The sequence below is a fragment of the Onychomys torridus genome, chromosome 14 (assembly GCF_903995425.1).
Source record: "Onychomys torridus chromosome 14, mOncTor1.1, whole genome shotgun sequence".
In the NCBI taxonomy this organism is placed as follows: Eukaryota; Metazoa; Chordata; class Mammalia; order Rodentia; family Cricetidae; genus Onychomys; species Onychomys torridus.
Genome location: NC_050456.1, coordinates 44,701,596 through 44,722,853, shown reverse-complemented (window position 1 = coordinate 44,722,853; position 21,258 = coordinate 44,701,596). Strand labels below are relative to the sequence as shown.

Here is a 21,258-nt window from a genome sequence, read left to right as displayed (position 1 = left end):
GTGCAGGGCTTTTGGCCTAGCATGTGGGTGTACCTCAAGCAAAATAGACTCTGACCTTTGCTGGCCTTAAGTTGAAGAGGTTTTGGAGGAGAAATAATTCTAACTTGTGACTCTTCTACTGTCTGTTTAGAATGTATAGGATAAACTGGAATGCTTGGCCTCTTGAAATGTAGATACAAGAAACTTTACATTTAGCAACCTGTTAGAGTGTTAGTATTTCATAAATTAAAAATGTGTCTCGCTGAGTGGCGGTGGCTCAGACTGGAGGTGGTGGTGCACACCTTTAATCCCAGCATTTGGGAGGCAGAGGCAGGTGGATCTCTGTGAGTTCAAGGCTAGTCTGGTCTACATGCCAGGGCTACATAGAGAAACCCTAGTTCAAAAAAACCAAAACAACAAAACAAAACAAAAGATACCACAAGAGCAGTGGGGCTAATAACATATGCCCAATAAGGTGACATCCTTGTCACCTGGGAATTGGAAACTATATCCACCTTAGAATTAGGATCTAAATCTAGGAGACAGAGTGGAATAAACCTGAAGATAATTGCCATTGTTCTTGTTAAAATAGCTTCAATGAGGGACAGGGAGCTGGGCATGGAGGTGCTTGCCTAGAATCCCAATACTTGGGAGGAGACAACAGGAAGATCGGAAGTTCAAGGTCCTCCTTGGCTCCAGAGCAAGTTTGAGGCCAGCCTGGATTACACAGACATTGTGTCAAACAAACAACAAACAAATAAATTAGCAACACATCTATTGAAACTATTTTAAGATTTTGAAAGAACAAAACATTTTCTTAATTGAAATACTAGGTTAAGCCCAGGCCATTCTATTTTGCTTTAGAACAGCACAGATGTTTCCCTTCACCCTTCAAAGCCAGAAAAAAAACATTTTTTCCAAGATAATATTCTAGGATTTTTAAATGAAACACTCCAGATTTTCTGAATTATTTCCCTCCAGCTGAGCAGAGCTTGGGCCTTCATCCTTGAACATGTAGGATACCACAAATCTTGGCGTTTGTGCTCCCAGAACGCCTGGTGGGCTAGAGTAGGAACACATGGATGTTCCCAGGAAATAGCGGGGATGGGGTTGTGTCCTTGAGATGCTTTCTTTGGTATGTGAGCCCTCCCGCTCCCTTCCGTCTTTACTAGACCTCTTTAGTTTTATGGAAAGTAATTTAGTTTCGTTTTACAGTGAATCGAGGAGGTGGAGTGAGTTCACTTTGCTGCTTCCTGTGTGTCTGGTTGACAGGGCTTCTGTCTTGTCCTTTGGTCCTGTTGAAGGCCTGCCACAGAGCAAGTATCGTGTCCCCTTGTGCTATGTTGATGAGCAGGTATGCGATGCCCAAAGTATGGGCGTGGTAGGTATTCCTGACTACAGAGAGAGAGGTACAGTAAATCGGGGATCCTGGGATGATTTTAGGTTCATTTTAGATCTTTCAAATATACACTCCTTCTTTTTTTTTTTTTTTTTTTGGGTTTTTCGAGACAGGGGTTCTCTGTGTAGCTTTGGAGCCTGTCCTAGAACTCACTCTGTAGACCAGGCCGGCCTCAAACTCACAGAGATCCACCTGCCTCTGCCTCTCGAGTGCTGGGATTACAGGCGTGAGCCACCACCGCCCAGCTATACACTCCTTCTTATAAAAAATTGACATGGCAGGCACCTGTTTAAATGTGGTGACACCCCTTCCTAAACCAATTGATCACAATGGGCTCTGAGCTCTGTATGGGACTGTGCTGTCTCCAAACTTGAAGGAGGCCCAGGGTCTGTCCTTGGTAATGGTCCAGCTGGCTCTTGAAGGAGGGCAACTAACTAACTACCAACCATGCTCTTTGAAGGGAGCCACACACTGCCAGTGGGCATTTATGCTACTGTGATTTTGGTGCTGAAGGCTATTTTAATGACAACTTTATTAACAACAGAATACCATAGGTCACCCATTTTATTATTATTATTAATATTATTTTGATTTTTCAAGACAGGATTTCTCTGTGTAGCTTTGGAGCCTGTCCTAGAACTCACTCCGTAGACCAGGCTGGCCTCCAACTCACAGAGATCCACCTGCCTCAGCCTCCTGAGTGCTGGGATTAAAGACACGAGCCACCACTGTCCGGCTCACAGTTCACCCATTTAAAGTAGATAATTCAAGATGTGTGTGGTGGTGTACACCTGTAATCCCAGGACTCAAGAGAACTATGAGTTTGAGGCCAGGCTGGAATGTCTAAGAAGTTCTAGGCTAGCCTAGGCTACATGGCAAGAGCTTGTCCTAAAACAAAAGTACACAGTTCAGTTTTTGTTAATATGTTCACTCTGTGTCATTACCAAAATCAATTTTAGAGTACTTTAACCCCGCCCCCCACCATCCCCAGGAAATCCAGTATTCCTCAGCCTGCACACTCCCTACTACATTAGTGACTTTTGTTTTTGATGCCACCAGGAAGCAAGTAGGGAGGAAGTATGGTGAGAAAGCTAGCCTCGGGGTCAGCTTCCGTCTGTAGCTGTGGGAGCTGCCCGCTTACACACCCACGGGTCAGGAAGCAGAGGGGCAACTCTGGTGCTCAGCTGTGGGACTGCTGCCCACCCACAGGGCAGGTCTTCCTCCTCAGTTAATCCTCTCTGGGGAAGTCCTCTTAGACGTACCCAGAGGTGTGCCTTATCGGTGCCCTAGGTTTCTTCATCCAATCAAGTTGATAATTAACCATCACACCCACCCTTCCTTCACCCCAGGGTAACTGCCAGTTTGTGTTGTCTCTAGGGATGTGTCTGTTCTAGATACGATTTCAAATAGTGCAATGCAAAAGGGACTCTAAATTGGGGCTGTAGCTCAATAATTGATGGTGTATGCCTGTCATCCCAGCACCCAGAGCTTCTGAAGGAGGATCAGAAGATCAGGGTCACTTTCAGCTCTGTAGGTAATTTAAAGCCAACCTCATGGGTCATACCCTGTGCCGAGAAAGTGTGATCTTTTGTGACTGGCTTATCCCATTAGTATAATGTACAGGGTCTCTTATGTATCCCCGGATGTCCTGAAACTTGCTATGTAGACCAGGTTGGCCTCAAACTCTCAGAGTTCCACCTGCCTCTGCCTACTGAGTGCTGGGATCAAAGATATGTAGCTGCCACACACAGCTCAAAATTCTCTTCACTTTTCAGCTAATGCTTTTCTCTGTGTGTACTTAAAATATACACAAATATTTCAGTTACAATTATGTGACTGGCTAAGAATATGCTAACATGTGAACCTAGGTGAATCCAGTCTAGTTCTTTCTGTACATCCATGTGTCCTGTGTCAGGCAATGTAGGAGGTGATGGGGATGTGGTGACAAGTGGGCGGGGTCTGTGCCCCCACAGGTCTGTGTTGTCCCTGATGAGGGAAGGAGGGTGGCTGCAGGGATGTGGGAGGACAGGCCGACATCCTGCATATGCAGGAAAGAAGGCAAGCCGGATGTAGGCTGGGACTCAGGAGAAGCTTCCAGAAGGAAGTTCCTGACCAGGCTGAGCTCTGAAGGATTCTGGAATGGTCATAAATAGAGACAGAATAATGGAGAAGAATGAGGACCTCCTAAGCCAGCAGTTCCCAACTTTCCAGATGCTGTGGCCCTTTAGCACAGCTCCTCATGTTGTGGGGACCCCCAACCATAAAATTATCTTGTTGCTACTTCATAGCTGTCATTTTGCTACTGTTATGAACTGTAATGTAAATATCTGATATGCAAGAGATCTGATACGTGACTTCAGAGGGGTTTCGACCCACAAGTTGAGAACCATTGTCCTAAGCAGAATCTAGAGAATGCTCAGGGTATCTCCAGTGCAGGGGTTAAAAGTGGGGTTCAAGGTGAGGTCTGGGAACTGGGAACTGAAAGGTCAAGGACAGGGGCTAGGGATGGAGCTCAGCTGATAGGGTTCTTGCCTGCCACACATAAAGCCCCGGGTTTGGTCCTCAGCACTACATAAATAGGGTGTGCTAGCACAAGCCTCGATCACAGAACTAATCCCAGAACTAGGAAGATAGAGGTGGGAAGATCAGAAGTTCAAGGCCACCCCTGGCTACATTCACAGCTTTCTGGGTTACATGACAGGATTTAAGTGAGGGTGGGGATCAGTGGGATGGCTGAGCAAGAAAAGGCTCCTGCTGCCACTGAGCCTGACAACCTGAGTTTGATCCCTGGGACCCCCCCAATGAGAAGAGAGGTACTGATGCCTACAAAATATCCTTTGACCTCCCCACACGTGTTATGCGCCAACCCCCAACAGTTAAAAACAAAAACAGATTAAGAAGAGACCTGGGCCCCTCAGTGGCTGCACCACATGGTAGAGATCTGCTGTGCCTGGGTAGCTGGGCGTCTGGAAGCCGCCGGGAGATCTGCACTTTGGTTGCTGAGGGGAATGAATGAGTGGCCCAAGTGGAGGGTGGGCAGGTAGTGGTGAGGGTCTGAGGGTGTGGAGGAGGTGAGCAGGGGCTTCAGAGAAGCAGCTCCAGGGCTACTGCAAACAGTGGGTGTTTTATTTCCTGAGGTGTTAGAGCTCAGACCCAGAGCCTTGTGCGGGCTACACAAGCAGGTCCACTGAGCTCCGTCCTCAGAATCTCACTATGCTGTGGCCGGCTTTGAACTCACAGAGAGCCACTTGCCTCTGTCTCTTAAGTTAACTAGAGTTACCTGGGAAGAGGGAACCTCAACTGAAGAACTGACTCCATCAGATTGACCTGTTGACAAGTCTGTGGGACACTTTTTTTTTTTTTTTTTTTGATTAATGATTGATGTGGGAAGACCCAACCCACTGTGGGCGGTTCCACCCCTGGGCAGGTGGTCCTGAGTTGTGTGAGAAAGCAGGCTGGGCAAGCCAGTAAGCAGCACTTCCCCATGGCTTCTGCTTCAGCTCCTGCCTCCAGGTTCCTGCCCATGCTTCCCTTGGTCATGGAATATCACCTCTAAGGGGAGGTATACTCTTTACTCCCCTAAGTTGGTTTTGATCAGTGTTTTATCACATTGAGTGAAAACCAAACAGCAGCGATCCATTAAAGGTGTGTGCCACCATGCCTGGCCAGCCCCAGGTCTCCTTTTCCTTCCTTCCTTCCTCCTTTTCTTTCCTTTCCCTTCCCCTTCCCCTTCCCCTTTCCCTTTCCCTTTCCCTTTCCTTTTTTTCCTTTCCTTTTTCCTTTCCTTTCCTTTCCTCCTCCTCCTCCTCCTCCTCCTCCTCCTCCTCCTCCTCCTCCTCCTCCTCCTTCTTTTGGTTTTTCAAGCCCTGAGTGTCCTGGAACTCACTCTGTAGACCAGGCTGGCCTCAATCCCAGCACTCAGGAGGCAGAGCCAGGCGGATCTCTGTGAGTTCGAGGCCAGCCTGGCCCACAGAGTGAGTTCCAGGACAGGCACCAAAACTACACAGAGACATCCTGTCTCCAAAACAAAACAAAACAAGAAAAGAATTAGTTTATATTGATTTATAAACTATATAATTATATTAATCTCACCTGACCATCTTCACTTAGCCATTTGCTGCAGCCAGGATTCCCTTACAGCTCAGTGGTAAGATTTTGGCTCTCAGAGGAAGAACCTGGGGGAAGGTAAAGTGCATGCACCAGTTAGAGTCGCTCTGGTCAACACTGCCTCCTCCCTAGCGAACCTGGTGTGCTTAACAGTTGGGCACATGACCTCAGCTTTCCTTTCTCTGACTTCGGGGCTCTCCATCTTTGTCCAGGTATGTACCCCTTGGCGACGGCAAGCCAGGAGGTGGAGAGCAGCCGGAAGCTGACGCATCTATTGAACGCAGTGACAGATGCCCTGGTCTGGGTGATTGCAAAGAGTGGCATTTCCCCCCAGCAGCAGCCAGTTCGCCTGGCCAATCTCCTGATGCTTCTTTCTCATGTCCGACACATCAGGTACACACCCTCGGGAAGCTGGTCCGGTGGGGTGCGGGCAGGGCATATGATCCGAGCTTTCGGAGAATGCAGGCGGGTTTGCAGTGGTAGAATGTTCAACTTGAGAGAAGAATGAACTTTTGAGTGGGAATTCATCAGTGCATGCACCTGCACCAAAGCTTGGCCCATAGCTGATGTTGAAATGAGTGCCACATGGTACCTGACAGGATTTTTGTGGCAGCTGGCAGGACCCACCTGGATGTGGTTGCTAGGGTTTAGAATTTGTTTATAGAGTCCTAAAATGGGCAGTTCTCCTCCTAAAATGCGTTGCCATCCTCCTTATACCGCTCAGGGGTAAGGCCTGGGGTCATTTCTGTGAGGATGCTAAGCTTGGCTCTCCTGGTCACCCAGGACTGGGGGCATGCACCAAGTTGTCCTTTTGTCTCCATGGTATCAGGATACCAAGGATGAGATCTAAGAGAACGTCCCAACAGGTTGAGGAAGCAAGGCTGTGGATGGAGCACAGTCCTGGTCAGGAAGTGCACGGCCTGTGCACGGATGAAGATGTGCCGTGATAGCTATTGTGGGTATAGTGATGCTCAGTGGGTGGTGTTGCACAGGAGGGTAGCCCTGCCCTGAGTCTGGAAGGGAGGGGATGAAGGTGGAAGGCAGTGCTTGCCTGAGGAGGAAGCTGTAAAAGCTGTGGGGAAGGACAGTGTTCACGTCAAGCATTTAACATGGAGGAGGAAAGAAGAAGAAGAATCCCTTCCTGTTTTTTCTTTAAGGAGTGCTTGGCCCATGACCCTCTGCAGAATAGATATTAATCTATCCTCACTTACGTGTAAGTTCACCTAATTGTTGAAGTTTGTCATAACCCCCACATCAGTACATATGACCCTTTCAAGCTCAAGCCAAGAGTGGCAAAATTTTTCAGTATTTTGACATTCCCAGCTGGGTTGGTCAAGACAGGTGCTTCTGTCCTCCCAGTGTGAAGAAGCCTATTTATAGTTCCACTATTTAGAACCTTGTTTTGGTGCTTTTTATGAATGAGCTCATGGTGCAGCATTGGGTGGTGAGATGGAGGTCTGGGGGATACCACTTTTGCCCTCGAATGTAGACTATGGAGGGAGCTGGATGTATGAGCTCCAGAACAACAGTGTAGAAGCAAAGGGAATTGTGGGAAATGGGCTGACTTTGTGCTGGAGACTTGGGGACTATTTCAGTGTTCTGATGGCTATCTAGAAAGGAGGATTCTCAGTGCCTTTCTCCCTCACAGTAACAAGGGCATGGAGCATCTGCTCAGCATGAAGTGCAAAAACGTGGTCCCAGTGTACGACCTGCTGCTGGAGATGCTGAATGCTCACACGCTTCGAGGGTACAAGTCCTCAGTCTCGGCGTCTGATTGCAGCTCAGCAGAGGACAGCAAGAGCAAAGAGGCCTCCCAGAACCCACAGTCTCAGTGACAGCTAGGCCTAAGGTGGACATTCTGCAGAGCTGGTCAAAGGTGGAACCCTACACCCTTGCAGCTCCCCAGCTGGGGCTTCATCTTATGGCTGTCTTGGTCATGCACCCTTCCCCCACATTCAGCTTCCCAGGGGTCAGGGTGGGTGGGTTGCAGTGTCCCTGTACCGGGGGATACCTTTGAATGCAGAGTTCTCTCTTTTGTATAGCCTTAGAAGGTTCTCGATGTGATCCTTCTCTCACTTTATCTCCTCTGCCCACTCGGGAAGACATCGTAAAGCTTCTGGAATGGATGGTGAAAGTCTGACTCAAAGGATTGGCCTTAGACAAGGGAGATATGGTGACACTCTGCAGCAGGACTTCTTAACCTCTCTGATGCTGTGACCCTTTAATGCAGCTCCTCATGTTGTGGTGACCCCCAACCATAAGATGATTCCATTGCTACTTTGTAACTGTAATTTTGCTACTGTTATAAATCGTAATGTAAATCTCTGATATGCAGGACATCTGATATGTGACCCCCACAGGGGTCATGACCCACAACAGATGGAGAACCGCTGGTCTATAAGAAATGGACTGTAGAATTAACTGTGTGGTTGTAAAATCAACCTTTGAAGGGTGTCTTTCTGGACCACTTGATTGTAGGATTGAAAACCACATTGACAATCAACACGTTTCACATTCCTACCTCACAGGCTTGTGAGGACTGATGACGTGTTATTGATTATTCTATCAGAGACCAGAGGGCTACTGGTCAAACTCAGAAGTGAGCCCCATTCCTCCCCCAGGTCCTCTTGCTGTCCGTGCAGATTCATCCTTCCTGATTTACATTTGTAAGACCTGCTTATTTGGCCTGGTGAGTCTGCCACTGTCATGGATTAAGATTTAAATCTTTCTATAGTTGGACTTCCTTGAAGCTATGTTGATATCTCTCTCTCTCTCTCTCTCTCTCTCTCTCTCTCTCTCTTTCTCTCTCGTGTGTGTGTGTGTGTGTGTGTGTGTGTGTGTGTGTGTGTGTGTGTGAATGGAGTTTATCCTGTGGGTGTGAATCACAGCACACTGCTTCTTTTAGGCCTTGTGAATGCAGTTTTCATCTCGCACAGCAGAGGTGGCAGTATCAGCTATCCATGGGAGGCATGGATGCTACAGGCTGTAGATGTACATGATGTATATCCTCTGGAAGGAACACACACACACACACACACACACACACACAGCTTTAGGCCAGTATCGTATGGATTGGATGGGCAAAATACTTGAACATACCAATGTTGGTTAAAGAGAAATATTTAGGGGTAATTATTTATGGCAAAAAAAGCTTCTCTAATCTATAGTTCTCAAAAAAAAAATTTTTTTTTTTTTTGAGATAGCGTTTCTCTGTGTAGCCCTGGTTGTCCTGGAACTCACTCTGTACACCAGGCTGTCCTTGAACTCACAGAGATCTGCCTGCCTCTGCCTCCCAAGTGTTGGAATTAAAGGTGTGCGCCACCATTGCCCAGAACACTTTTGAGGTGGGTTGCGTAAATTAGCCAACACATTAGCTCTTATTCAAATGGAATATGATGGGAGCTAAGGAGAAAGCCCTTCTGAAATGGCCACTTTAACTCACATTTTAGAAACTGGGGTTTTCAAACACGTTTTTTAGGAACGTGGCAAATTCACAAAACATGTAACGGCTCTACTTTGGAAGTAAGCAATTAAACGATTATGCCGATTGGATGTTTTAAAAAGTAAAACCTGGTGATACAGTATTAAATACACTTCCCTTTGAAACGAGGGTTGCATTGGTCAGTACATCCTGTATTTACTGAGTCATTCATTAGGAAGATTACACTTAACAAGAGGGAACATGAATATGTCTTAATTTTGATGTTGGTGTGCTGTTGCTCACGCTGACTTTAGCAGCTGTCACACACACACAGGGACACAGACATAGGGGACGCACAGGGTGGGGAGTGTCCTCAGGCAGTTTGAACTTATTAGCAGTTCAGTGCTGTAGCCCAAGAGCATCAGTGCAGAAAGCCGTCCTCTGTAGACACAGGCCGGGGGTTGGAGGGCGGGAAGTGGGAGGCAAAGGCAGCCTTGAAACGCTGCCAGTAAAATTGTGTTTTTTCAAGTCTGCCAGACGAGAAAAACAGAAATCAGAAAGAGCTCCAAGCTAGTGTCTGCTTAGTGCACAGTAAGTTCTTGGTTGTCTTTGGATACCTAAGGAAGGAATCAATTTGAACTCAGGTGGTCAAGTGTCCTTCTGTGCCAAGTTCTGTGTGTGCTTAGATTAACTGCACGTGCCAGTTAGCCTGGAATTCTTGATCCTTCTGCGTCAGCCTATGGGGAATCCCTGACATGCACCACCACACCCAGTTCTCCCAGATGCTTCTAGGCTGCTCATTTCACTGTGTTTGGCTCAGTGGGAAGAGGAGGCCATCCTCTAGGTCATTTCTTCTTGACTAGCATCTCACCTGGGTCTGGTAGGGACACAGGTTAGCCCTGCCTGCCCGAGACTTCTCAGTCTAGGGCTGTGTTTGAGTCAGCTCTGGGACAAGTGGGCAGTTGAAAGGTGGTATTTGTACTCTGAAGAGCATTTGTTGTTTTGGGGCACCCTGGGGTCCTCTTCTCCCTTTCGGCTCAAGTGATCTCTGGCCATCTGTCCCAGACATGCTAAGGATGACATGGTTTTCAATGGATTGGGGAAATGCTCAGTGTCCATTTTAAAGAAGGTGGCTCCCTCGAATCCTTCACACTCCTTTGGGACAGTTTGAGTTCTCTTATAGCAGCACAAATCTCAAATGTGTAAGGTGTTTTTTTAAAGGATGAAGAATAGGATATGGCACCTATGAACATTAGATTACCGAACACCCCGGCCCCCACGAAACCACAACTGACATATTGTAGAGCAGCCAACCTCAGCCCTGCCTTGAACTGGTATGGCAGGATTCTTCTGTTGGAATCAGCAAGTGATCACCCCAGAAATCTGTAGATGAACGGGCTCTGCCTAGCTCCCAAATCACAAGTTTAAATTATAAATGGTCACCATGAAGTAGTCGTAATACAGGTACTACTGTTCTCTAATAACAGAGAACTCTCCCCGATTCCTGGGTGTGGACTAGCCTAGGGGAGGTCTGGTGTGGATGGGATTGTCCACAGGAGAGCCACACGGTGATTTCTTACAAATGTCCCTCTCTTGTCACTGGCTCTGTTTATCCTACTTGTCAGGGGGAGAAGAGATTAACTCCAAAAATAATCCCAAAGAGTCATTTTTTTTCCCTTGAGAAATTCTAGTGAGAACACACAACAAATAACACAGGGAGTTTTAACCATTTAAACAAAGAAACAGTACAATATCAGCCACCACACACACACACACACACACACACACACACACACACACACACACACACAGAGCCCTTACCTGGCTGACTTCTGTTAATTCAGCTGGGAAGGCAGTGGTTTAAAAATTTTACAAGGAAGGAGGTTGCTTACCAGTTCTCAGCACAGCCATACGGGCAGAGACGAGGAAGCTGGGTTGAAGCATCTCCTAGCATACAAAGGGTTTGGTTCCTATTTGCATCTGCTTGCATATATTGATAACTTCTCAAAAGTCAAGGCATAGCCCCAGTTTCTAGCTCTATTGTGAAACAAAGTAGTTTTGTTTAGTAAGACACGATGTATGTCTTTAAGCTGCTAAAACAGACCCTTAAAGGATCCTGTAAATGTTACATAATAAGTACCAAAACCATCCCATCTGGTATATAAAAACGGTATTTGGGGAACAGTCACTATGTGCCAAGCACAGCTTTCACATGTAATCTTTATTATTCATTCCTGTGACTCTATTTTAATTTTTAAAATTTTCATTTTTGGGTGTGGAAGGCCAAGCCGACTTATTGAAGGTCACACAGAACAGATGATGGAACTGGCCATTCTAGTCCGGTGCTGAAAGCGATTATACAGTTCACCCAGTTCAACTATTAAGGAGCCTAATGCAGCTTTAGTGCCGAGAGTCCTTGTCTAGCATGTACAAGGCCATGGGCACTATCCCAAACAGTGCAACAAAATAATAATTTCAAAAATATTCTATTCTTTTGCTCTCTGCCATTTCGCTACATCCCCATCCCCCACACCCCAAATATTTACAGAATCTTAGAGAGTTCCTGAGGTTTCTGTGGGAGCTCCCTACGAAACTCCACATGCCTAACACCCAGAACACTCCAGAAACAGTCACAAACAGCTTAGAAATTTCTGACGCCAAAGTTCAAGCCTGTATTTTATCCATGTGCAAACTGAAAGTACTGGGGGGCGGGGGGCGGGGCGCCTGAGCTGCTCAGGGTCTTGCAACTTCTTGTTTCCAAGGCTGGGTTGGAATCGGAGCCTCCTGTTCACTCGCTGCCTTCTCTGGCTCCGAGATTCTACCTCCTGAGCAGTGTTGTGATGACAGTTGGTGAAGCCATGGATGACCTCTCTTTCCCTTTCCATCCATGCCTTCTCAGTTTAGAGTGGGTGATACCTTCTCAGCTTAGAGTGGGTGTGCTTGAACCTGGGCCGGGCAGCAGCAGTGATGGGCATGAGATGACAGGCGGCTGTATTCCTGTCCTGCCATCTTACCCCAGATCTTAAGCCAGGCGGTTCCCCATCACTTCCTGGGACTTTTCCTCCAGGGCACCAGAACTTCACTCATACCTTGAGATGATACCGGTGTAAAACGCCCCATCCCTCAGGTGCCAGCGTCTCCCTGTGCAGCTGAGCGCACTTCATGCCAGTTCTTCCCGGAGCTCTCAAGCTCCATGGATCCAGTTGCAGCTATAAGTTGTGTGCTGTTTCTTGGTTTTTTTTTTTTTTTTTTTTTTTTTTTGGGGGGGGGGGTATTTTTCCAGACAGGGTTTTTCTCTGTGTAGTTTTGGTGCCTGACCTGGATCTCACTCTGTAGCCCAGACTGGCCTTGAACTCACAGAGATCCGCCTGCCTCTGCCTCCCGAGTGCTGGGATTAAAGGTGTGCGCCACCATTGCCCAGCCTTGTGTGCTGTCTCTATGGACATGATTTTTAAGAATCCCAGGGATCGTCTTCACTTGTAGGCCAGCCAGTCCCATGTGGCTGGCTTCCTCTTGGTGATGGGCAAAGGTTGGCTAGCCCTAAACAGTACGCGGTAACTGCATTCTCACGGTTGCTCACCTGTTTTCCTGTGAGCCCTGATCCTATTACTTCATGAGGCAGTGGTCATGTCTCCCTCTGAGCCTGCTGGTTGACTGTTATTTGTCATTTTTTTTTTTTTCCAGACAGATGCAGTGTGCCATCAGGCTAATGTTGATACATCAGGCTTTAAACTGTGAGCCTGTTAAGAAATGAGCATTTGAGTGTGGCGGCTTACACCCGGAAGCCCTCGAGCTTGGGAGGGTTGCCATAAATTTGAGGCTAACCTGGGCTACAGAGTGAGACTCAATCTCAAAGAGCCAAAAAGTCTATGTGATGCTTTTAAGGCTCTTCGTGCATCCGTCCAGGAGTCCCTTGTCCTTACCATGTCTCTGTAATATCGATGGAGCTGTAGCAGAGAGAAGTTTAATGTGACGAAGTGGTTTTTGTAACTTGGGTCTTAAAGACATATTTGTTGGGAGCTGAGTGGAAGAACTTTTTGCCAGGATAAGTAGCGTCTGATTTTCTTCTGTGACTTCTATTCTCTTTTGGGGTTTATATTGTTGAAAACTGTGGTCTGTCTTCCCAGGAGAGGGGGCGTCAGCAATGATGCTCTCTGACCATTTCAGAAGAGTTACGAGCCCCACCTTCCCCTGGCTGCCTGAACAGGAACAATGGAACCTACAGTTACCGCATCACTTCTTTCGCATGCCCACAGACACTGCGTAGACATGTAAAAGCCCCTGTATGCAAAGAGAGACTCAATTTATTTGGGTAGATTTCCTGTAATTTTTGTGATCTGAGTCAACTGGTAATATACCCTTCAGCGATGGGGTGAAGTCATTCATTCATACTGAAGTTATTATTAGTTTTGTTTTGGTTTGTTTTTTGTTTTTGTTTTGGAGCTGAGGACCAAACCCAGGGCCTTGCACTTGCTAGGCAAGTGCTCTACCACTGAGCTAAATCCCCAACCCTGCCTGAAGTTGTTTTTGTGCCTATGTTCATTTGAAGATTTTTCCCTACAAGTGGGGAAGGAAAGATGTGAGCAATTTACTTAAGAGTGAGAGACACAAGTCATCTCCTACAAGCATTTGGGGGACACGCCAAGCTCTGCGTGAAAGGAGGCAGAAAGGGCTTCCTGGGGGTGGAGGTGGGGAGTGAGTGTGTGTGTGGGCAAACTCCAACTCAGAGGTCCTTCGGTTGAGAAAGTGTCTATATCAATAGCCTTTAAAGTGCAGCCAACCGGTTGACACATTTCAGCATCCCTTCCGGAGGGCAGCGACGGCCTCTGAAACACTCTTTGGAGTGCAAGATGGGGCAGGAGCTAGGACTTCTGTGGCTTGTCCCAGGCTAACATGGAGCAGGGAACCTTGAAGCAATTCAGTGGCTTAAGAAAACGGTTGGGGGTTGGGGATTTAGTTCAGTGGTAGAATGCTTGCCTAGCAAGCGTAAGGCCCTGGGTTCGGTCCTCAGCTCTGGCGGGAAAAAAAAAAAAAAAAAAAAAGGTTGTTAATTTCTATTTATTTTCCCCCTAGACTACTCTAAGCCACACATAGTTAAGGTGGGAAAACAAAACAAAATAAAAACCACCTTTTCTTCCTATCCATTTAAAAATTGGAGAAACTTGAAATGACACTTTTTTTTTTTTTTTTTTTAAATTAACTAGCCCCTGGAAAAACTGCTGGGTAACTGAACAGGTGACTTAAGTATCTGAGGAGCAAAGGGTCCCAGGTTGAAGCTTATACTCACAGGTTTCCCTGGTCTAGCCCTTCAGTTAGGGTTTTACCCCATCAAGCCTGCCTCCGTGTGCTAATGCAGGTGGGTGAGGAACTGGGTTAGTGACTTTCAGTCAAGGATGGGGAGATGCTGAGATCGTCTCCAGTGAGATGGATACACAACTGGGGGTTGGTCTCATTAGACAGCACACTGCCTGTCACAGGTTGAGCAGTAACCCCGTTTTGGAGACAGGGTTCACTTTGTAGCCCTGGCTATCCTGAAACTTACAATGTAGGTTGGTCTCAAACTTAGTGACATAGTTACCTCTGCCTCGAAAGTGCTGGGACTAAAGGTGTGTGCTAGAGACAGAACATCCCTCATTTACAAATACAAAACTTTTTTATTTTTAATCACATACAGCATCTCACTATAGCCTGAGTTGGCCTCAGACTCTCAATCTCCAAAACTTTGAAGGGTCAAATGGCATCACAACTGGAAAGCTTTGTACCATGAAACTTTATTTCATGCACAAAATCACTAAAAATAGTGTATAAAATTACCTTCAGTGTGTATCTATATGTGAAATATAGTCCTAGCCGTAGGTATCTCATGTATATGTAACTATCCCCAAGTGCAAAAATGCCTTCAATTCAAAGTACTTGGGGGGTACAGATAAGCTACCTATGTAGATCATTCCAGAAAACTAGAATGGAAAAATCTGGGCCATGTGAGTCTTTTCATCTTTAGGCATTTTCTTGATGACCAGTGGTCGAACCATTTACATATCATGATGGTTATTGCCGACTGGCCAAGCTCTAGATCACTTTGGGCACCCTCAGGAGGGAAGACCTACCTTAACTGTGGGTAACAGGATTCCATGGGCTGGGAAAAGGAAATGCTGGCCTCACATAGCATCTACTCTGCTTCCTGACTGAGTGCAGTCAACAGCTGCCTCCCCAGACCCTTGCTGCCATGACTTCCCTAGACCTGGAACTTTCTTTCCTTAACTTGCTTTGGTGAGGTATTTTATCACCGCAACAAGACACATGCACACACACACAGGAAAGCTCTCACACCAGACAGATGGTGGGTCTCTAAGAATGCTGTCTCAGTGGCTGTGACTTCACATGTGCAGCTGCCCTGTGTCCAGAAGGCACTTCTTCCTTGTCACCCACTGCTTATGGCTCTTCCAATTTCCCCACAGCCTCTCCACAATGACCTCCGAGCCTTTGGAGGAGGGGGTATGATCTAGATACAGGGCTGAGACTTTCACAGTCTCTTATTCTCTACACCTTGATCAGTTGTGGGCACCTTGATCAGTTGTGGGGTTTCCGTGTGAATCACCATCTACTACAAAAAGAAGCCTCTCATGAAGGTTGACAGATGCACTAATCGAGGGATATAACAAATAACTCATTAGGAGTCATTTTAACGCGTTAATGGATGCTCCCATTAGGGCCTATAATCTGTCCAGACATGGCTCCTTGGTCCTGATAATAGCACGAGGTTTGGGTATCAACTTGTAGAGCAGGCCGTAAATCCAAACAGAAGATAGGTGGTTAATCCCATGACATTCCCACTGCTGTTGTACCAGTGGGTATGTCTTGCTAGGCTGGTTATTGTTACAGCTTGTAGGGCTCACAGCTGGGTAAGATTGGTGACTTCAGGCCAGGCCTGGTGGTGCACGCCTTTAATCCTGGCACTCTGGGGACAGAGGCAAGTGGATTTCTGAGTTCAAGGCTGGCCCTGTCTACATAGTGAGTTCTAGGCCAGCTAGGGATGCACAGTGAGACCCTGTCTCAAAAAAAAAAAAATTCCCTTTCATCTCTGGCAGAAATCATAGCATCATCACCTACCATAAAAGTTAGCCAATATGATGGAGCTTCCAGGTGAGTAGCAGCTTGATTTCTCCATGTTTTGTGACTCAAGTATGTCATGTCTTCAGCAGTAGGCTTTCCTATGGCATTCTAGAGTATAACCAAGAGTATTGGTAATAGTCTGTAATGCTTCAAATTATTATTTTGTGTGTAGGGGGAAGAGTCTTGCTGTATAGCCTTGGCTGGTCTGGAACTTAAGGATCCACTTGCCTCTGCCTCCCTAGTGAGTGGTTCTGTGATTAAAGGCATGTGACACCATGTGTGGCTGTCTTTCAATTTTAATAGATGGTTTTGCTGGGTCAAATAGTTATCCTCTTTCAGGATTTGGAATATAGCTCTCCAAGCCCTTCTGTCTTTGAAGGTTTCCATTGAGTAATTAGCTGTTATTCTAATCAGCCTGCCTCTATAATTGCCTTGAGCTTCCTCCCATGGAGCGCTAAAACCCTTGCTTTATTTTTTAAAAAAATATTTTAACTATAGAATGTTGTAATTTCTTTTCTCATCTTATATAACTGGTGTCCGTCTTCAGACACATGCCTCAACAGGAATTTTTTGTTGTTTTTTTGTTTTTGGAGGCAGGGTTTCTCTGTGTAGTTTTGGTACCTGTCCTGGAACTCACTCTGTAGACCAGGCTGGTCTCGAACTCACAAAGATCCACCTGCCTCTGCCTCTGCCTCCCAAGTGCTGGGATTAAAGGTGTGTGTCACCAACACCCGGCCTCTGAACAGGTTTTCTCTAGGTTTGGGAGATTTTCTTCCATATCACTGAAGATGTTTTCTATGCCTTCACTGTGGTTTTCTTCTCATGCTATGCCTAAAATTAGGGTATGTCTTTTTACGGGTTTCCAGAACTCTCCCATGCTCCATGTTATTATTATTTTTTCAAAAATTCTCTTGACCTCTATTAAGTGATCCAATTCTTCTATTTTGTCTTCCATCCCTGTCTGTTTTAGACACAATCCATTTTGTTGCTTCCCATTTTTAATTGGTTTATTGGGTTTTTTATTTATAACATTCATTTCCATTTGAATTGTCTTTAAAAATTCCAACTATTTTCATGTCTTGGACCAGCTTCCTTATTTCATCCATCTCTTTGTTGAGTCTTTGACCATAGTTATTCTTCTGAATTCTTCTGTCATTTCCGTTAGGGGCCATTACGATGGGAATTGTATTTTTTTTGGAGGTGACATTGGGTTTTCCCCGTTTTCTGAGTCGGGATTTGCACATCTGGAGTTCGTTGTTTGAGGTGTTTAGTGTTCGTGAGGCTAATTAATGGCAGCGCTGAGAATCTCGATTTCCTGTTTGGTAAATGGGGATACAGCCTCTATCCAGGTCTTCTGTTTCTCTGCTACAGTCTGGTGGTGTCTTCAGTTCTAGAACAAGTTTCTCCTAGCAGTATGGACTTGTCCTGCGTCTCAAGGCTGGATAGGGCAGCTGGTAGGGCTCATGTGATGGCTGAAGGGTCCCTTTCTCGTGGTTCCTGGAGTGAGGAAGAGAGGCTGGGAGGAGGGGGCTCTCCTTGGCAAGCAGCCAGAGGACTTGGGTGACCCAAATGGAGGATAAGAGGAAGGAAAATGCAGGTGGCCTACGAGGCCCACACCAACATGTGGTAACTACAGGGTCACTGGATCAAAGGGAGTGAGAAGGGCCGAGAGGAGGAGATGGTCCAAATGGGGGTACGGGGGAGGAGAGGGTACAGTCAGCCTACCTACTTGGGGGTCTGTGCTACATGTGGCTGCAGGGTCAATGGTAGCAAGTGGGGTCAGGATCAGGTGAGTTTAAGATATTTGTTATATTTGGAAGACCACCTGCCTTCTAACATAGTCCAATACCACAGTCTGCCTTTTTTTTTTTTTTTTTTTTTTTTTTTTTAATGAGAAACATCTGAATTGTACATATCACAAACAGTTCCAAGTTTCTTTACCAACCCTTGGTGGCCAAACAGCTCAACCAGACCCAAAGTGTCTCTTTAAAACATGAAAATTCTTTAAAAAATTAACTTATAAAAACATCCCTATGAAGTCTGGAGTTTGGCATTTACTGTACATTAGTCCAAAGCTCAAGCTAAAAATCTTTTTTTTTTAAATCAAAGTTTACATTATTCATACAGATTCAGCGTTGTTAAAAAATATGCACAAATAACCACATCCATGCAATAAAATTTCTTTAAAAATTTTAAAGCAATATAAAAGAGCTGACCTAGGTACAGAACAGGACAGTTTTTTAGTTTATAACCGGGAGTGCAGATTGCTAGCCAACTGGAAGAAAACTGATTCTAAACATTTCAAATGTGTTTGAATCAACCGTGGGGTTTCCGAACCATCACTCAGGTAGGGATCTGCTAGCTTCTTGGATATGATGCGCTGAACATCATTGTTCATGGGCCTTACATCAGCTGTGCTACAATACAGTGTTTTTACAAAGTGCGAGGTTCTTCGGGAAGCCCCCCTTTCCCAGAGTTCTTGGAACCCATCTACTAGCTTTGTCTGAATGCCAGGTCCTGCTATACCTGGTGCTCTGTCCCAGAGGAAGGACATTTTGACTGAGTTGTCCCGGGCCCCCAGAGTCCATTTGGACAAGATGAGGGAGGTGTCTCCAGCAGGTCCCTGGATCTCGTCCAGGCTAAGAGTCACTCACAGGCTGGGCAGGTACCACGAGCTGAGCACCTGTGGCCAATAGGCTGTGGGCATGGCACCGCAGCTGGCAGAATCCTCTAGGTGGGAGGTGGCCCGTTGGTGTACCGCAGCATGGGGTAGAAGGAGCGGGCGAAGTTGTTGGCCTGGGTGCAGCTGTAATCCTCTTCAGAGGCAGGCAGCAGGCAGGCCAGAAGTAGCAGCAGCAGGAGCAGCAGCTGTAGGGGCAGCGCTGCCCTGATCACCCTTGAGAGGAAGGAGCGCCTTGGCTGTGAGCGGCCAGGGTCATCAAGGTGGGACATCCTGCCAAAAGAGAGGTGGGGAGGGGAGACTCATCAGGAGGGTTCATGGGCCACACTCATTATCTGGCTACATGCTTATGGGAAGAAATACAGGGGCCTGAGATGTGAGGTTCAAATGGGCTGACAGCTGGGGTGATGGTTAATTAACACTGTCAAATGGACAAAACCTCAAATGATAGAGAAGCCTTGGGGCATTAACTGAGGTCAGGAAGACCTGACTGAAGAGTGGGCAGCGCCTTTCCATGGGCTAAGGCTCTAAACAGAATAGAAAGGAGACAGCAAGCTGAGGACAAGCATTCGCCTCTAGCCGCTCGCTCCATGACTGTGGGTACAATGGGGCCAGCCGCCTCAAGTTCCCACTGTTGTGACCTCCCAGATGTGACGGGCTGTCCCCTTGAACCGTGAGCCAGAATAAACCCTTCTTTGTCACCTCTATTGCTTCGTCAGGGCATTTTGTCACAGCAATAGAAGCGTAGCTCAGACAGCTGGGGTGTACTTTTGGAAGAGGAGCCTGCTCCTCTCCAGATGAACCTGGAGAGCAGCATGGACAAGGCTGGGGAGTCTCCGTGGGGACTGTGATGCTGTTACCTGCTGTCTGTTTCCTCTTCCTCTTCCTCTTCTGTAGATCTCTCCTCTCCAAACTGCTGGAACAAAGAGGCCCATGATGCAATGCGTCCTTCCTTAGATCAGCTTACCTCCCACCCCTCTCCAGGTCACTTTCCTGCCACACCTTTGGGACCAAAGTCACACCATGTGTGATTCCACTTGATGACATGTGATTGGGTTTCTTGAGCCATCAAGATTTCCTATTTCAGTTTACTGATCTGATTTACTGGAGACATCAGGAAACCCCTTCAACAGGGGTCCTCATCTTCCACAATGTACCATGACCTCAGAGAAAAGTGACTCACCAGGAGAGAGCTTTTAAAAAAGTCATTTTTAATAATCACTTACAAGGGCCAGTGAGAGCAAGTAAAGGCACTTTCTGCCAAGCCTGATGGCCCAAGTTCAATGCCCAGAACCCAAGCGATGGAAGGAGAGACCTGACTCTTACAAGATGTTTTTTGGCCTCCATGTGCACATTGTGGCATGTGTGTATATATACGTATCCACAAATAATCATAATTAAAAAATGTTAGTTTGTCTTTTGGCCAAAAGGCTGAAATAGATTGGTGCTGTCACTAAAGGTCCAGTGGGGCCTTGGAGTCTTAAGTTTCTGCCATCTTAATGACGTTGAGAGCCCTTCTGGGTATTTTTGAAGTGTGGGGGGCACTTACCTTTGCACAGGCAGCTGGAGGCTCTTCCCCTGAGTCCACTTCATCATAGCTGGCCAGAGAGGGGTCTGGAGTCTGAAAGCCAACCCAGTTGTTCAGTTTAGGGCAAAACAAAGTTCTAGCTAGTTTCAAGAGCACTGTGCTTTATGAACTCTTCAAGGAGTAATTCGTTTCTATCCCAGTGTAAATCCCTGTAATGACTCTCTCCTCCCATGCAAATAGACTTTTGCAAACAGAAGGCCATATAGCCAAAGCACAGGAAACCCACAATCCCAGTTGGCAGTGAGTCTCTCCATACGTCACAGATAGATTCATGTGTCCTGCTCTAGCTAGGAGAGGCCACGGACTGGTTGTCCCTTGAATTACATCACATTTTCAAGAGAACTGAGAGCCAACAGAATTAGAGGGTAATCAGGAAAGAGAGACCAGGACAGTGAGGAGGAGGAGGGCTTGAAACCATGTCACGAGAGAAAGTGAAGGCTTGTATTCAGTACAAAGGTAGCGGTGATGGTGGGATCTGTCTTGCATAACCTTACTGGTGGGTAGGTACCATTGTTATCTGCCTTTTTTCAAAGGACAGAACACATACACGGGGCTTATGCAACTTATTTTATAAAGCTGCACAGCCAGAGAGGGGCTGGAACCTTCACACGGACTACCTGCCCCCTCCACCAGAGTGAGGCCACAATCTGCCTTCCTGCGACACCTTGACACAGACAAGCAACCGCAGGACTCACCAGGCTTCCCTGCAAGGACACCAGATCTTGAGCCACTTGCTCACGCAACTGTTCGAGTTTCTTCTCGATGACGTGGACCTTCTCTTCGGCCTCAATGTAGTCTTCTCCGTGCCCCTTCACGAGAAGGCTGGAGGAAATCTCCTGCAAGGAGCTGACTTGAGGCTGACGGTCTTCCAACTCCTTTTCCAGTTGCTGAAAGCAAAATGGTGCAAGAAAGTTGTCGGCGGGGAGGGTAGTGTAGCTTCCTCTGTTCTGGGATGAACGTTAGGCATAGCT

General features: G+C 46.7%; 2 protein-coding genes across 5 annotated transcripts in view; one reads left to right on the top strand and one right to left on the bottom strand.

Annotated features, from left to right (window-relative positions):
• Esr2 (estrogen receptor 2) overlaps positions 1 to 7,741 on the top strand; it is a 56,529-nt gene extending 48,788 nt beyond the window's left edge. For all 3 annotated transcript variants that reach the window (XM_036206615.1, XM_036206614.1, XM_036206613.1), the window contains 2 exons: positions 5,698 to 5,878; positions 7,134 to 7,741. In XM_036206615.1, coding sequence (XP_036062508.1) covers positions 5,698 to 5,878; positions 7,134 to 7,320 — 368 coding nt within the window. In that variant the 3' untranslated portion in view covers positions 7,321 to 7,741. The remainder of the gene's footprint in view (positions 1 to 5,697; positions 5,879 to 7,133) is intronic.
• Positions 7,742 to 18,095: 10,354 nt separating this feature from the next.
• Syne2 (spectrin repeat containing nuclear envelope protein 2) overlaps positions 18,096 to 21,258 on the bottom strand; it is a 321,669-nt gene continuing 318,506 nt past the window's right edge. For both annotated transcript variants that reach the window (XM_036205561.1, XM_036205562.1), the window contains 4 exons: positions 20,983 to 21,174; positions 20,249 to 20,320; positions 19,560 to 19,615; positions 18,096 to 18,972 (listed from right to left, as the gene is read on the bottom strand). In XM_036205561.1, coding sequence (XP_036061454.1) covers positions 18,750 to 18,972; positions 19,560 to 19,615; positions 20,249 to 20,320; positions 20,983 to 21,174 — 543 coding nt within the window. In that variant the 3' untranslated portion in view covers positions 18,096 to 18,749. The remainder of the gene's footprint in view (positions 18,973 to 19,559; positions 19,616 to 20,248; positions 20,321 to 20,982; positions 21,175 to 21,258) is intronic.